Source organism: Haplochromis burtoni, unplaced genomic scaffold (assembly GCF_018398535.1).
Source record: "Haplochromis burtoni strain Fernald_Lab_line unplaced genomic scaffold, NCSU_Asbu1 Contig_622, whole genome shotgun sequence".
In the NCBI taxonomy this organism is placed as follows: Eukaryota; Metazoa; Chordata; class Actinopteri; order Cichliformes; family Cichlidae; genus Haplochromis; species Haplochromis burtoni.
This window is the reverse complement of record NW_024582983.1, coordinates 120,746-137,192: the sequence shown is the minus strand read 5'-3', so window position 1 is coordinate 137,192 and position 16,447 is coordinate 120,746. Positions and strand designations below refer to the sequence as shown.

The following is a 16,447-nucleotide window of genomic DNA, read 5'->3' as shown; positions in this document are numbered from 1 at the left end:
GTGCATGGCCTATACTATGATGCTGCTGCTATTGAGGGAGGCTTAGATGGTGGCCCTGAGCTTGCTGCCGGCATCGCGGTGCTTTCCCAACATCTGCCGGGCCATGCTGGACCGCTGGCAATTCTGGAAAAGTGCAATGTCGGCAGAGTATTGGCCCTTCACTCAGCAGTTCATGGGCCCAGCGGTTCTCTGATGTGGTGGCTGCAGCCCGGGGGATCAGAGGGGGAAGCGTGGCAGTTTGAGCTGGTGGACCTTGAACAATTCGTGGAGGGGTTCCCTGGGAAGACAGCGCAATGGGTCCACTGCCCTCGACCAGCGAGCCTGGAGGTGGTAGTCATGCTGGCAGAGATCCACAAGCAGCATGGCTAGAGGAGACTGAGAGACGCGGCCGCCTAACGAGTGGGATGAGGCCAGTCTCAGCTCCGCGATGCTGGTTTCCCTTCTGTGCTGCAATCACATCTCTCTGTTCTGCCTTCCCAGGCACTGCACCAGGACCCACATGAGCTTGGGGCAGGAGTGTTGGAGGTGCACGTGATAAGGACACATCTGCTGGGAATGTCTATGGATGGAGGTCAGACAGGTGTTCCATGTTGCAGGCCCTCCAACACCCTCTATCCATCTGAGAGGGACGTACAGCACACCGGTAAGTTACCAAGGGGGTATACACAAGGCTATATGGTGGACTTGGGCTGCATCCAGAACCTGGTCCACCAAACTCTGATCTAACCCAGGGTTGGAGTCAGAGTGGGTGAGTATCTCTTGAAAGCGATACTGACTGACTGACTAGTGCACATCGCTCATGTCTTTCACACTGAAAGAAATGTGCAAATTATTAGAGATTCAATTTATCTGGACCAGCATCTACCACTTTCAGCATTCATAGATAATTGGCAAACCTTCTGGAGGAAACCTGGTCTTGTTAGGAGAGACGGCATCCATCCCACTTTGGATGGAGCAGCTCTCATTTCTAGAAATATGGACAAATTTATTAAACCCCCCAAAATATGACTATCCAGAGTTGGGACCAGGAAGCAGAGTTGCAGTCTCTGCAGCTTCTCTCCTCCTGCTACCCCCCCAAAAACCCATCTCCATAGAGACTGTGTCAGCTTCCAAACAAAAAACAAACTAAAAACCAGCAACAAACAACTTAAACATAAACAATTACAAAGAAAGAACAATACAGTATCCACATCTGAACCAAAGAGTAAAACAGTGAAATGTGGATTATTAAATATTAGGTCTCTCTCCTCCAAGTCTCTGTTAGTACATGACTTAATAATTGATCAACAAATTGATTTACTCTGCCTTACAGAAACCTGGTTGCAGCAGGATGATTATGTTAGTTTAAATGAATCAACACCCCCGAGTCATTCTAACTACCAGAAACCTCGAAGCACAGGCCGAGGGGGCGGTGTGGCAGCAATTTTTCACACCAGCCTATTAATTAATGAAACCAACAAAGTAACGCTTCATAGATACAGAGAAAAACCCAACAATCATATGACCCCCTATGAGCAAGCACTTTGGCGACAGTGGGAAGGAAAAACTCCCTTTTAACAGGAAGAAACCTCCGGCAGAACCAGGCTCAGGGAGGGGCGGGGCCATCTGCTGTGATTGGTTGGGGTGAGAGAAGGAAGACAGGATAAAGACATGCTGTGGAAGAGAGACAGAGGTTAATAACAGATATGATTCAATGCAGAGAGGTCTATTAATACATAGTGAGTGAGAAAGGTGACTGGAAAGGAAAAACTCAATGCATCATGGGAATCCCCCAGCACGTCATGCGCTAAATAATGGTGATACGTCAAGTCCGCCTACTTGCTTTGTAGCAAAAGGATAAGTTGTCTGAAATTAGATTACGTTTCTGTTCCTGATCAAATCGGAAGCTGTTCCACTAGAAGGGCTTGAAACTACTTGCCCCATTACTTACTCTGAACAAGCTGGCGAGAGCGAAGTCTCTAATAGGTATATTTGTATTACAAGTCATTAATATAAGATGGCGCTGATTATATTAAGCTGTATGTGAGGGCAGGATTTTGAATCATTTGATTAACACAAGCCAAAACAGGAGAATCCCTCGTCCTTCTAGTCCCAGGACCTGCGCAGCATTTTGGACAGCTGAACTTAAGGAGTTTTAAACTTCTGTATATGAATTACAGTGTCACCTAATAATAATGATGAACTAGTTTTTGCAGCGTCATTCGAAGAATTCTATTTTAAGATGTTCGCAATGGAGACCGTTTACTTTGTTTAATATTGCGTTGAACCTTGTCTGTAAATACTCCAAGGTTCCTCACAGTGTTACTGGAGGCCAAGGTAATGCCATCCAGAGTAAGAATCTGGTTAGATACCATATTTCTAAGATTTTCAGGGCCGAGTACAATAACCTCAGTTTGATCTGAATTAAGAAGCAGAAAGTTAGCGGCCATCCAGGTCTTTATGTCTTTAAGACATTCCTGCAGTTTAACTAATTGGTGTGTGTTATCTGGCTTCATGGACAGATAGAGCTGGGTGTCATCTGCATAGCAGTGAAAATGTATGCTATGTCTTCTAATGATGCTGCCTAAGGGAAGCATGTATAGTGTAAACAGAATTGGTCCTAGCACTGAACCCTGTGGAACTCCATAATTAACCTCAGTGTGTGAAGAGGACTCTCCATTTACATGCACAAACTGGAGTCTATTAGATAGATATGATACAAACCACTGCAGCGCAGTACCTGTAATACCTACAGCATGTTCTAATCGCTCTAATAGGATATTATGGTCGACAGTATCGAACGCTGCACTAAGGTCTAGCAGGACAAGCACAGAGATGAGTCCACTGTCAGAGGCCTATGCTTATGCTCTCCACCCAGTGTGATAACTCAGAACCGATCTTACTTGTTATCATCTAGATCCACCTGAGCCTTAACACAGAGTTTCTGTCTGTATCTCGCTTTTTATTGATTTAGTTCTGAGCTCAATTAAAGATTAATCTTGTACGACTCTGGATATGTAGCTCCTGTGAAAAACCTAAGGTCTCTAATCAGAAGTACCGACTCCAGTCGGTTATCTCAATAACACCCTAAGCAATGTCGCTTGGGTGCGTCAAAATTATCATCATTAGCTGGAAATGTTTGTTGATTATAAAGCCTTCCGCAGCCACATCTTCCTTATTCTTCACGATATGAAAGAAATGAACCAGGTTCGTTTAGCCTGGAGCTGGCTAAAACAGCAAGACTTGTGAGCCACTCCTTTAACGAATTATTAATACTTCAGACTCTACAAATAAATTTTATAATTAGAGAAAAATTACCATGTAATCATCCCACAGATGTAATATAATCTACAGCACTCTTAGTACCATTGATGTTAAGTTAACTCTTTTAGCCTGGAGAAATAGTTTGCTGCTTTATAAGAAAGCCCTCCTCCAAACCATCAACGTGTCTTTTAGACCCCATTCCTACAAAACTGCTCAAAGAAGTCCTGCCATTAATTAATTCTTCGATCTTAAATATGATCAACCTATCTCTAATGATCGGCTATGTACCACAGGCCTTCAAGCTGGCTGTAGTTAAACCTTTACTCAAAAAGCCATCTCTAGACCCAGCAGTCTTAGCTAATTATAGGCCAATCTCCAACCTTCCTTTCATATCAAAAATCCTTGAAAGAGTAGTTGTCAAACAGCTAACAGATCATCTGCAGAGGAATGGCTTATTTGAAGAGTTTCAGTCAGGTTTCAGAGCTCAGCACAGCACAGAAACAGCTTTAGTGAAGGTTACAAATGATCTTCTTATGGCCTCTGACAGTGGATGCATGCCATGTATACAGTACGTAGCATATAACTGTTTGAATATTCAGATGAGAAACTTCCATCAGGACACTGAGTTATGGAAAAAAAAAGTGGCCCTGTTGTTGCATTTCAGCACACATCCCCGGTAAAGTCAAAACAATCCAGACTACGATGGTGAGAGTGGACGGAGCTGTGAAAGGCTGGCAATTCCTGAGGCTCATGTGAGCAAACACGAGGCCAAAGCTAATACAACTTTGAATCTGTCACAGTCATACATAACAGAGAAGGAAGCTGGAGGAACTATATGAAGCTGAGGAGAAATGTCTAAAACAGGAAAATGAAACATTTGATAGATTTTGAAAGCGCAGCAGAGGCAGAGAAAAGGAGATTCCAGTCTATGCAAGGCCAGCAACAAGCAAAACATCAAGTGTTCATGGAGATAATTGGTACTATCACCACCACTTGGTGTCCTGGTCAACAACAGCACCCACAGTCACTACACTGGATCTATCTAGTTCCTGTGGGGTCACCCACAGGTAGTGCCTGGCCTATCCACTACTCTCCTGTACCACAGCAGTCCATGTCACCCGTTGCCCAAAAGACTGATGTCTGTCCCTCTATCAAAGTCTCGGCAATTCTTGACAATGCACTGAACATGAAGAGACTTCAAAACCAACAAATGTCTCAGGTGCAACCCACCTGTGTAATTAAAACATTAACCAGCAGGTGATGATAGTTTCTCCAATGAGCGTTTTTCCTTTTTTAGTGCAGTCAGCTAGAGAGCTGAGTGACGTGGGTGCTGAACCGAAAGCACTCTGTACACTTCCATTTAAGTCTCTTCAAGGCACTTTATTTTGTAAGGTACCCTACAATAATACAGAGAAAAGATCAACAATCAGATGAACCCTTACAGCAGGGGTGTCAAACTCAAATACACAGTGGGCCAAAATTCAAAACTGGAACAAAGTCGCGGGCTAACATTAATATTTATTGAAAAAAATCTTCCTCCAGATATAAGAATGAATCTTTTCTTATGGACTCAAACACGTTTTGCTGAAAAACTGAATATGGAACAAGCAAAGCTTAATACTAAACAATATATATATTAGCTGTATAATACCAGTAGGCCAGCTCTAATAGTAATTTGGTATGGCTTCGCGGGCCAAATGTAATTAGGCTGCAGGCCAAATTTGGCCCGCGGGCCAGAGTTTGACACCTATGCCTTACAGGGAGTGCAGAATTATTTATAGTTTTCACACATTAAGTTTTTTACTTCCACCAAGTGTGGTTCAATTTCTTACTCTTAAACCCCCCAAATTACTATCCAAAATATACAGAATGCTTTCTAAAACAGATGAATCAATATCACTTCCTATTGCAAAATGGGAAGCGGATTTATCAGTTAACTTAGACCTAAACTTCTGGTCTCAGATTTGCTTAAAAACCTTTCATCTAATTAGAAATCCCAGTCTTCAATTAATTCAATACAAAATATTACATAGAGTGCACTATACAGGTCATCGGATGTTCAAGATGGGCTTTACGTCTACCAACAACTGCTCACACTGCCAAACCAATTCACCGGACAATTATATCCACGCTCTTTGGTTCTGTCCACCAGTTCAGAAGTTTTGGCGCGAGATATGTGAATTATCAAAGTGTCTAACATTCCAACTTCCCCCTTAGTGTGTTTGTTGGGCAGCTTAGATAATGTCACTACAGAAAAGAATATAGCCCATATGGTTTTCACTGCCCTATGCATAGCCAAGAAAACAGTCCTCATGAACTGGAAAAATAAAAATAATCTTAATTCTAACCAATATAGAAATTATCTATTAGATTACATTAGTCTTGATACAGCCTCTGCCACCACATCAGATCAATTGCTCTGGGCTCCTTTGATCAGCTCCATCACCTAGTGGGGGTGGGGGGTCATAGTTTGGTCCCGCCTTCACTGTTGTGATTGGTGTGGGGGTAGGGACAGGCTTAGGGCGTCGGGGGGTTCCCCGGAGGCATCTTCCTTGGGGGCTCAACCCGGGGTAGCGGTCATGTCCGGTTAGGGGCTCTGTTGGCTCTCAGGTGACTGTTTCCTCGCGGCTGCGTGCAGCGGGGCTAGGGGAGGGTCTGTGCTGACGGACGTGGGTTACTGACCTGGTAGCCTGGCTGCCCCTGGGTGGGTCCGGGATGGGCGTGAGGTTCTGGGGGCGCTCCGTCTCTGGGCTGGGGCCCGGGCCGGGCCTCGGGGGCTTGGGTCCTGGTTGGTGTGTTGCCGGGGTTGTGGGCGGGTGGGTGCATGGGGGCCCAGCCCTGGAGCAGGGTGCCGCCGGTGCGTCGAGCCACCTGGGGGGCTCTTCAACTGGTGGGGGAGATTGTCACATCTTGCAGGAGCTTTCCTCTCCTCAGGAGCTCCCTCTGCAGGAGGGGGAGATACAGGAGAGGTGGAGGAAGATCTCAGCCTGGGTGTTTATTGTCTTATGTAGTCTGGAAGATGAGTGGATGGTGGGGTGGGTGCAGTTTTCTCTGTGGTGGGGTTGGGTGGACTGTCCCGGGCTCTGTGGGGCCGGGCGGCGCTGCTGCACTGGGCCCCGGTCTGGATGGGCCTGGGCCCCCTTTCCCTGGCGGGTCGCGGAGTATGGGGGTGCCTACTGGGGTCAGCGGGGGAGCTGGCCCCAGGGAGGGGTCACTTGCCCCTCCCTTCTTTCCCTCCCCATCTCCAGCTGCCTCCCTCTTCCCGCTCCACCACAACCACCCACACATGCAGGGCCTTGGAGTAGGGGTATGTCACCAGGGTGCAGAGGAGGCTACCCCCCCCTCTGTCCCCTTCTGGCTGCCTCTGCCTCAATTTTATCCCACAACTTAGACATTCACATTACTCACACTCTCATTACACATACATATAGGATCTTGAGGGGGGGCACGATACACGGAGTCCAAAGTACCATCAGGGTGTACACCCCACCCCTGGCATCGTTGCCCACCTCTCAATTTTAAATACATGTAGACATTGAGGGCTAGCAGGAGGGACTATGCGCTTACCTGCTGCTCTCTGGCAGGTAGCTCCATGCCCTCCTGGGTTTTAAATGCACCTTAGAACACACATGCATCAACACTACAATGAGCGGGTGGAGGGAGGTTTGGAGTCTTCTCTCACCCCCGTTCTCTGCGACCTGCTGGAGCGGAGTTGGCCGTCCGACTGCGGTCTGGAGTGTGGGGCCTCCCTGCTGCTGCGGAGTCGGGGCGGTCTGCCTCCCCCCACCGCAGGGAAAAGGGTAACACCACCTGGGTCTGGGTGCAGTTCCCCCCTCCAGGGGCAAGGGTACCTAGACCCAGTTCGTAGAGTACGCTTGGGGAGTGTGATTGTGTGTACAGCGTCTCTTTATGTCTGTCTCCACGTTGGTTGAGTGTGGAGTAAGTGCATATGAGAGCATGAGGGTGGGAATGGATGTTTGTATCTGTGTGTGCCTGTATGTCTGTGTCTATATGTCAGGTTGGGTATCAGACGCCACCTCTCTGGGGACATCTCAGGCCCTCCAAGGTTTGGAGGCCTATCTCCCCCCACCACCACTTCCCCTGCCAGTGGCGGACTCCCTCAGACATCGGTGCGTTGGTGGTTCTTTGTGTCCGGGGATGGGCGTCCAGGTACACACCGGCTCACTCCTTGGTGGCTGCTTATCGGGGCCTGGAGCCTGGGGCTTGCTCGGGCCACTTCGGAGGTGGGGTGCCCCCGGCCTCTCGGCCTGGGGCTCGGTCACTCAGGCACGGCTGGCTGCCGGCGGAGCTCACGGGCGCGTCACTGCAACTCCCCCTGGCTTCTGCTCCGCGGCTGCTGAGTGAGCCCTCATCTGGGACTCTCCTCAGCTCTTTCTGGGACAGTGGCGCGGCTGCCCCTCTGTTGGTCTTCCTTGGTCTCTTGTGTTCTGGGGGCCTCTGGATGTCTGGAGTTTTGATCTCCTCCATACCTGCTTCATGCCCTGGAGGACGGGGCTGTGGCCCCCCCACACCCTCTAGCAGATCATTACATGAAGGAACCTTTTAAAAAAAAAACAAAAAAACAAGCGCGTCCATGCTCACAGGTGTACACACGGGTGATCACACCCACAAACTACACCCTTTTTGGCTCCTACCTCAAAGCACACTGTGTTCTGTTGATCTTATGTGCTGCACAATAATGTTTAATATTTAGTATTTACTGTCATATTCCCATATATCATTGTGATGTTGTTTATTCTATTACTCTTGTTCTCTTCTGCTTGTTTTCTTTTTTCTTTCTCAGCAGGTGACCCAGGTGATTGATATATGCATTTTTTTTTCTCTGCCCGTTCTGTTGGTTTTTGTCTTTTGCCCTTCTCCCCCGTCCCTCTTCTCAGCTGTTTCTCTTTCCCTCTTTCTTTCTCCCCTTCTTTCCCCCAGTCAAGTCTGTCCCGTATTCAGTAAGTGAAAATAAAATAAACAATAAAAGGTGAATCAAATGGACCATTACGGCAAGGCTGGGATGGTCAATTTGGTAAAGTAAATCCGTTGGGCATCTTTCTTTGCCTTTAGACAACAATTCTGATGGCAAAAGAGCCAAACGGGACAGGCAAAAAAAAAAAAAAAACGAAAAAAAGAAAAAAAAAATTTGTTCATCTGAAATTTTTTTTATGTTGTGAATTTGAAACCTTTGTAAATATATCCTCCACAAAAAAATTCTGCAAATATATGCATCCTTAATTCTGTTGACTAGCTAAGCGTGATTAAACTTTCAAGCTAGCAAGAATCTACAGGGAGTGCAGAATTATTAGGCAAATGAGTATTTTGTCCACATCATCCTCTTCATGCATGTTGTCTTACTCCAAGCTGTATAGGCTCGAAAGCCTACTACCAATTAAGCATATTAGGTGATGTGCATCTCTGTAATGAGAAGGGGTGTGGTCTAATGACATCAACACCCTATATCAGGTGTGCATAATTATTAGGCAACGTCCTTTCCTTTGGCAAAATGGGTCAAAAGAAGGACTTGACAGGCTCAGAAAAGTCAAAAATAGTGAGATATCTTGCAGAGGGATGCAGCAGTCTCAAAATTGCAAAGCTTCTGAAGCGTGATCATCGAACAATCAAGCGTTTCATTCAAAATAGTCAACAGGGTCGCAAGAAGCGTGTGGAAAAACCAAGGCACAAAATAACTGCCCATGAACTGAGAAAAGTCAAGCGTGCAGCTGCCAAGATGCCACTTGCCACCAGTTTGGCCATATTTCAGAGCTGCAACATCACTGGAGTGCCCAAAAGCACAAGGTGTGCAATACTCAGAGACATGGCCAAGGTAAGAAAGGCTGAAAGACGACCACCACTGAACAAGACACACAAGCTGAAACGTCAAGACTGGGCCAAGAAATATCTCAAGAGTGGTTTTTCTAAGGTTTTATGGACTGATGAAATGAGAGTGAGTCTTGATGGGCCAGATGGATGGGCCCGTGGCTGGATTGGTAAAGGGCAGAGAGCTCCAGTCCGACTCAGACGCCAGCAAGGTGGAGGTGGAGTACTGGTTTGGGCTGGTATCATCAAAGATGAGCTTGTGGGGCCTTTTCGGGTTGAGGATGGAGTCAAGCTCAACTCCCAGTCCTACTGCCAGTTTCTGGAAGACACCTTCTTCAAGCAGTGGTACAGGAAGAAGTCTGCATCCTTCAAGAAAAACATGATTTTCATGCAGGACAATGCTCCATCACACGCGTCCAAGTACTCCACAGCGTGGCTGGCAAGAAAGGGTATAAAAGAAGAAAAACTAATGACATGGCCTCCTTGTTCACCTGATCTGGACCCCATTGAGAACCTGTGGTCCATCATCAAATGTGAGATTTACAAGGAGGGAAAACAGTACACCTCTCTGAACAGTGTCTGGGAGGCTGTGGTTGCTGCTGCACGCAATGTTGATGGTGAACAGATCAAAACACTGACAGAATCCATGGATGGCAGGCTTTTGAGTGTCCTTGCAAAGAAAGGTGGCTATATTGGTCGCTGATTTGTTTTTGTTTTGTTTTTGAATGTCAGAAATGTATATTTGTGAATGTGGAGATGTTATATTGGTGTCACTGGTAAAAATAAATAATTGAAATGGGTATATATTTGTTTTTTGTTAAGTTGCCTAATAATTATGCACAGTAATAGTCACCTGCACACACAGATATCCCCCTAAAATAGCTAAAACTAAAAACAAACTAAAAACTACTTCCAAAAACATTCAGCTTTGATATTAATGAGTTTTTTGGGTTCATTGAGAACATGGTTGTTGTTCAATAATAACATTATTCCTCAAAAATACAACTTGCCTAATAATTCTGCACTCCCTATATAAGTAAGCACTTGGCGACAGTAGGAAGAAAAAAAAAACCTTTTAAGAGGAAGAAACCTCCTGCAGCACTAAGGTCAGGGAGGGGTGGTAATCTGGCACGAGGGGTTGGGTGAGTGGAGGAAGACGGAAAGAGATTAACAATAACTAACGATTAATTAAAACCAATGATTGAATCATTGTTGTATAAACACACTGTATAAAAAAAAGAGGTGAGTGAAGAAGAAGAGCATCATGCAAACCTCCAGCAGCCTAGACCTATTGTAGCATAACTAAGGCTGTGTTCAGGGTCACCAGATCCAGCCCTAACTGTCCTAAGTCTTATTTAAAAATGGTAAATGGACTGATTCTTATATAGCAGTTCCTACTCTCCCAGAGTACTCAAAGCGCTCTACACAACATGCCACATTCAGCCAAGAACTATCTTCTATACTTAGAAGTGCTTACTAACTACCTACTAACTACTATGTACCAGAGAGCAACTTGGAGTTAATATCTTGCCCAAGGATATTTGGCATGCAGACTAGGGGGAGCCAGGGATTGAACCACCAACCTTTCAGTCAGTAGATGATCCGCTCTACTTCCTGCCACCCCGGTTCTTAATTTTTTAAAGAACACACCATACCAAGATATGCCAAGGTTTCAACTAAAAGCTCTTTGGAAATCACTTTTCGATGTAAAAATACTCTTATGCCTGTCAAACTGTGTTATGTTTGGCATTTATCATACAATCAAAATAGTTTTTTTTGTGCCTGAAGATACAATTTAAAATGTGTGCAGATACAACACTGTTTCACGCCTTTCCTTTTTTTGTCTGAAGTTCACAGGTTAATGTTAACAAAAAACATTCCACTGAAAATGATCAGGTACAAAGACCGGACTGAAAATTTGTGGAAAAAGCAGCCGATATCCAAACCTTTGGAAGAACCTTCAGAAGGCATGGAGAACTTTTGCTAAAGACCATTTTTAAAAAAACATTCAATATGATCTGGTTCCTTGGTAGCAAAATTTGAAGAAAATAGGGGAGGACCAAGACAACCTCAAAGGGTTTCAAACCCAACCTTCAAACAGTTGTTCTAAAACCTTTCATAACCTTTTAGGCATTTCAATCATACAGAAGGTCACAAATTAAACCTAACAACAGAAGTTCAACATCGCATGTTTACAAGCAGCAGCTCTACAACATGTGCAGGTGTTACAGTACCTGGCTGATGGAAAGATGGGGAGAGCTCCCTGGCCACAGCTCGGGCAATATCAGAATCCTGGCAGGCTGATTGTGAAGCCTGATCTGCACACTCTGCTTTGACCCGGGCATGGGACGTCCTGCAAGAATCCATATACTCATTAGTAACTAACATACTCAGCATAGTGTGCTCTGTCTGGTTTATTTGGAAGTGTTTCAATAGTTTCCATGGGGCTGCCATCTGGGGCTTCTAAAAAGCATTGATATGCAAGGCAGCTGTGAAGAAATGTGACGCACACAGCTTTTAGGTTTTTTTCTCTCCTTTGATGTTGGCTGGACATTTCTCTTAATTGTAGACTTGACAACGATAAGCCTTCGTCTTTGTGTGTTTTTGACTTGGCTAGTAACTGAAGAGTTTTTCTCTTAATCAAGGAAAGGATTTTGTAAATATCTACTTTCGTTGCCTTGGGGGGTCTTTCAGGGCTTTTAGTGTTGCTGAATTTATTTGATTTGATTTTGATATTTTTCTAAAGGAATAAACTTCACTTCTTTTATCTCCTTAATGATGAAATAATGAGGAAACTAACACAGATGTTTGTTTACCCCCTCCAAGAGCTTCCCAGATGTCTTAGGGATGGGATATAAACCCCTAAGAGCTTTCTTGGTGCTGTACTGAGGAATGTGGTTTCTCTGTCAATCTAACAAAGTATTTCTGCCAAACTAGCTAAAGAGGTAAAAACCAAAGGGCGATTAAAATGGAACAGTATAGAAAAAGAAACATTAAAATTATGTAGAGGGTTACATGGGTATCACATTTGATTAGAAATATGCATCAATTTTGATGAACACTATTCAGCTCATCAAGACTTAAAATGGTGAATGGACTGATTCTTATATAGCACACTTCTACTCTCCTGGAGCACTCACAGCACTTTAGATCACATTCATCCATTCACAGCCATGCACACAAGCACTTTCTTCTACACTTTAAGTGCATTCTATCTAAGCATTCACACACATGCATACTCTGATGGATGTATCGGAGAGCAACTTGGGGTTAGTATCTGAAGGTCAAAGTGATGCAACATTTGAATCCAAAATTACATAAAATCCCTGCTGTGATCATTACTAAAACCAATCAGCTGATCTATACCACAGCAACAGTGATCCTTGAGATGCTTGGCTATAAGTTGACCAGCCACAAATAGCAATACCCGCCATGCAGAAAGAGGCTGAGATCAAGGGAAAACTGCAGGAAGTTAGCAAAATATTTAAACTGCAGAAAGGTATGAGGAAGAATGGAGTATAGAAGAAGTACAACAAGCTGCTAATTCTGAGGCCTTTGAAACAACCAAACAAAGATACACAGTCTTGGCTAACCGCCTTAAGAGGTATACCAGAAGTAGAAACCATGAGAATAAACCAGATGTTCTCTACTAAACCATCAAAGATGCATTAATATAAGGCAGGAAAACAATATGAGAGCAGTCCCACCAAGGCTGGAGATGAAGCAACACTGGAATAGCATATGGGAGATGGATGCAACACAACAACAATACTCAGTGTTTAGTGGATCTAAGAGCACCCCATAGCAACCACTCTAAACTGCATGTCATGTGATGTGACCATCACATCCAAGAAAGAGTCTCAATCATGAGTTCGCCAGCACCAGGCCCGCACATCATTCACACCTACTGCCTAAGAGCCTAACTGTATTCAGTGAGCACCTGGCAGAACAAATGAACCAGCTGCTAATGGATGCAACTGGAACAGCTAACTGAAGGCTGGACAGTCTTGATTACCAAGGACCCTTTGAAGGGACTGGTCCCATTCAGAAGGGACTGGTCCCATCTAACTAACGTCCAATAAACTGCCTAACACCACATGGAAGCCTCTGCCAATGTAATTGTAACCTCTCTGTAACCTACAGAGAAATAACATCGTGGAAGAGACAAAAAGTGAGTAAAAAATGTCCTAAATGCAGTTAGAATTTCTTTAGAACTATAAATTAAATTTCTTTTAGCAATTATTGTTTTTTAATGTCACAATTCCAACCCTGCTCCTTTATCCGGGCTTGGACCGGTGTTCTGAGAAACCATCCTACTCTGACAAATCGTCCTACCCGTATTATAATTTGACGGTGACTTGTGACTAAACCTAACCCTACCCCTAACCATAACCCTAACCATAATGGATTGGATTTATATAGCGTTTTTCAAGGCACCCAAAGCGCTTAAAAGCACGCCATAACCATAACCTTAAGAAGTATTCCAGATGGGTGAGAGAAAAATCTGGATGTTAATTCGGCTTTTGTGTCACAATTCCAACCCTGCTCCTTTACCTGGAGATCCTTTACTGGCTGGACTGGCAAAAGTGACCCGAAATAGGCACTCTGGTGGAGTTACTGTGTGTGTGTGTGTGTGTTTATAAGTAGTTTTAAACCTTGTGATCCACAAAACAGCATAACAGTAAAAGAAGAACTGACTGCGTTACAGTCAGTGCGAGAGCAGCGGCTTCGCTCATGCGCGATTCATTTGCAGTTTGGACGCATAGGGGTGAACATCTCTGTGCCCTGATAGCAGATGGGGGAGGACTATCATCCGCCTGTGAGTGCTTTGGCACGGGTGAGGTGCCCACGGCAGCACCGCTGCTTGTTGAGAGTAAGAGCAATATGCATTTTCACGTCAAAAAGTCCTCATAAATAAGTCTCCAATAATACCAGAAAAAGTCGCCAGATTTGTCGCTAGTTGCTTTTTAGAAAAAAAGTCTCTAAGGGGGTCTGAAAACTCGCTAAATATAGTGACAAAGTCGCTAAGTTGGGAACACTGGAAATAATTTAGACAGTTTGTAACTCTTAGTGATGCCGCAGTGTTCGTTTGACTTTGGGACCTGAAGGACACGGAGTTTTGGACCCAGATCACTCCACGGGGCTCCTGAATACGGCAGCCGTAATGCTCCAGCAATCCATCAAGCGGTGCGGCTTCATAGCTTACCAAAGTTGTACTGAAACATTTTTGACAGATCTCTGCGCGCCATGCACCACATAAAATTGGTACAACCAGAATTCACACATAAGGCGCACTGACGATTTTTGATAAAATTAAAGGATTTTAAGTGCGCCTTATAGTGTGTAAAATACGTGATACAGAAGAAAAGAATATATCGCGATATATATCGTTACTGCACTTGCTTCAAATTATACAGTGATATGGATTTTAGGCCATATCGCCCAGCCCTACCTTGTCCCCACTGCTGTTCTACGTAAGCCTGAACAACAAAAAGATGGAAAGTAGTCAGAACTGAGCAGACTGCACTATCAGAATGCAATATTCCAGATATTGAGGATAGCTAGAATTACATGGGAATACAAGAGGTGAACTGAACAATGAAGAGGCCACTAGAGAAGCTGCCTTCGCCAAAGAGCAAGGCAAATCCTGAGGAGTCTGCTGAATGGGAAGAACAAGCTCTAGTTAATCAACACCTATGCCCTACCAGATACCCTGCTGGAATAATAAGCTAGCCAAGGGAGGAGATAGAAACCACTGACATTAAAAAAAAGAAAAGCCTTTACCACGTATCGAAGGTTTCATACCAAATCCAGGCCAACGAATAGTGAGTGTAGAATTACTATCCAGGATGTAAGAACAACAACAACAATCCATCAGTACATCAGAAAGATGGCCAGGAATGATCATGTGCTTGGTGATACCTCAGGCAGCAGAAACCCAAGAGAGAAAAGGAACAAGAACAGCAAAGATCATAAATACTAGTTGGCAGATCATACATGGAAAGCTATAATGAAGTGGATGGCATAGTATGCAGGAACACCGTTGCAGAGTATGGCCAAGGCTAACCAGCCAGACATAGGCTGTAGTGATAAGATGTAGCAATAGCAACATCAGGAAATAGGAACAAGATACCTGAGAAATAACAAGGGCTGAGAGAGGAGATAGAAAATACGTGGAAGCTGAAGGCAACTGTTGTCCCTGTAGTAATCCGAATACTCGGGTCACTGTGCCCAAAATTGAGTGAGTGGCTCCAGTAGATTCTAGGTATGGCATCTAAAATGGGTTTCTGGGGCTGAGATGCATGCCGGCAGAGGAGATTGAGGTGGAAGTGATGCTGGTGTTGGCTTGACTGGTGGGGACTTCGGGGGTTGGTTAGGAGTACAGGTGAATATGCAGGTGTCACAGGAGGTCAGATCAGTGAGGCAGTGGGAGGAGGGCATCTAGGGGTGCTGATGATATTTGAGATGGGGGATGTGCAGTTAAAACTGTTGAAAAACAGGCTTGAAATGGTGTGTTAGTTTTACACCAGATGTAACCAGACTCAACCCTTTAAAAAAGTTTAGACAGAATATTTTTCCAAAGGTTTTGGGGATTTAATGGTTACTTTTTCACATAGGGCAGGTAGGGTTGGATAGCTTTTTTTCTTTTAATAAACTAAATGAGCATTTACATACTGTATTTTGTATTTACTTGGGTTATATTTGTCCAGTTTGTCTATATTTGATCATCTGAAACACGTGACACATATGAAAGACAATCCCAAACTAACAAGCAGCAAATATTTTTTCATTCCACAGAATACTAAGTACCATATGCTTACTATGAAGTTTCAATTACATTTGTAAGCCAGTGTGTCAAAATGAGCAATAAAATGTCTTTGTGTCAAGCCAAAATATGCAGAGTAGTATTAAGAGTATTACTAATAGTATTTAATAATGAGCAGTATATGCTCTGACAATAGTATAGATAAAATATGGATAAAATTTTGTATAGTATATACTACCCAATATACTTCCAATATAGTAAAGAAAAAGGTGGTAAAAGTAGTTGTAACTTCCTTATGGTTCTCAGGATATTTTACCTGGAGATGGCAATCTCAACTTTGGTTCTGGCGATGGCTGCTGCTCTCACTGCTCCTTCAATGGCACGATCCACTTTTTGTTTGGTCTTGGTATTCTTTAGTGGGAACAGCTGCTTCCTGATACCCCGGATCAGCATATTGTTCTTGTACTTCCCTTCTTCCTTCGTCCCATTAGGAAAGATGGTGCAGCCATAGCCATGGCGTTTATTATTCAACCACTCGCCTTCATATTTCATGCCATTAGACCGCTCAGAGATACCAAAGCCACTGCGTTTGTCATTTTTCCACTCGCCCACATA

The 16,447-nt window shown here is 44.2% G+C and overlaps 1 protein-coding gene across 1 annotated transcript; it reads right to left on the bottom strand.

Annotated features, from left to right (window-relative positions):
• Positions 1-27: 27 nt before the first annotated feature.
• On the bottom strand, positions 28-16,441 carry LOC121812497 (junctophilin-1-like). The gene is made up of 3 exons (XM_042214888.1): positions 16,149-16,441; positions 11,301-11,419; positions 28-619 (listed from the first exon to the last, which is right to left on the bottom strand). The coding sequence occupies exons 1-3, from the start codon at positions 16,382-16,384 to the stop codon at positions 612-614; spliced, it is 363 nt and encodes a 120-aa protein (XP_042070822.1). The 5' UTR covers positions 16,385-16,441; the 3' UTR covers positions 28-611.
• Between the last annotated feature and the right edge of the window lie 6 nt (positions 16,442-16,447).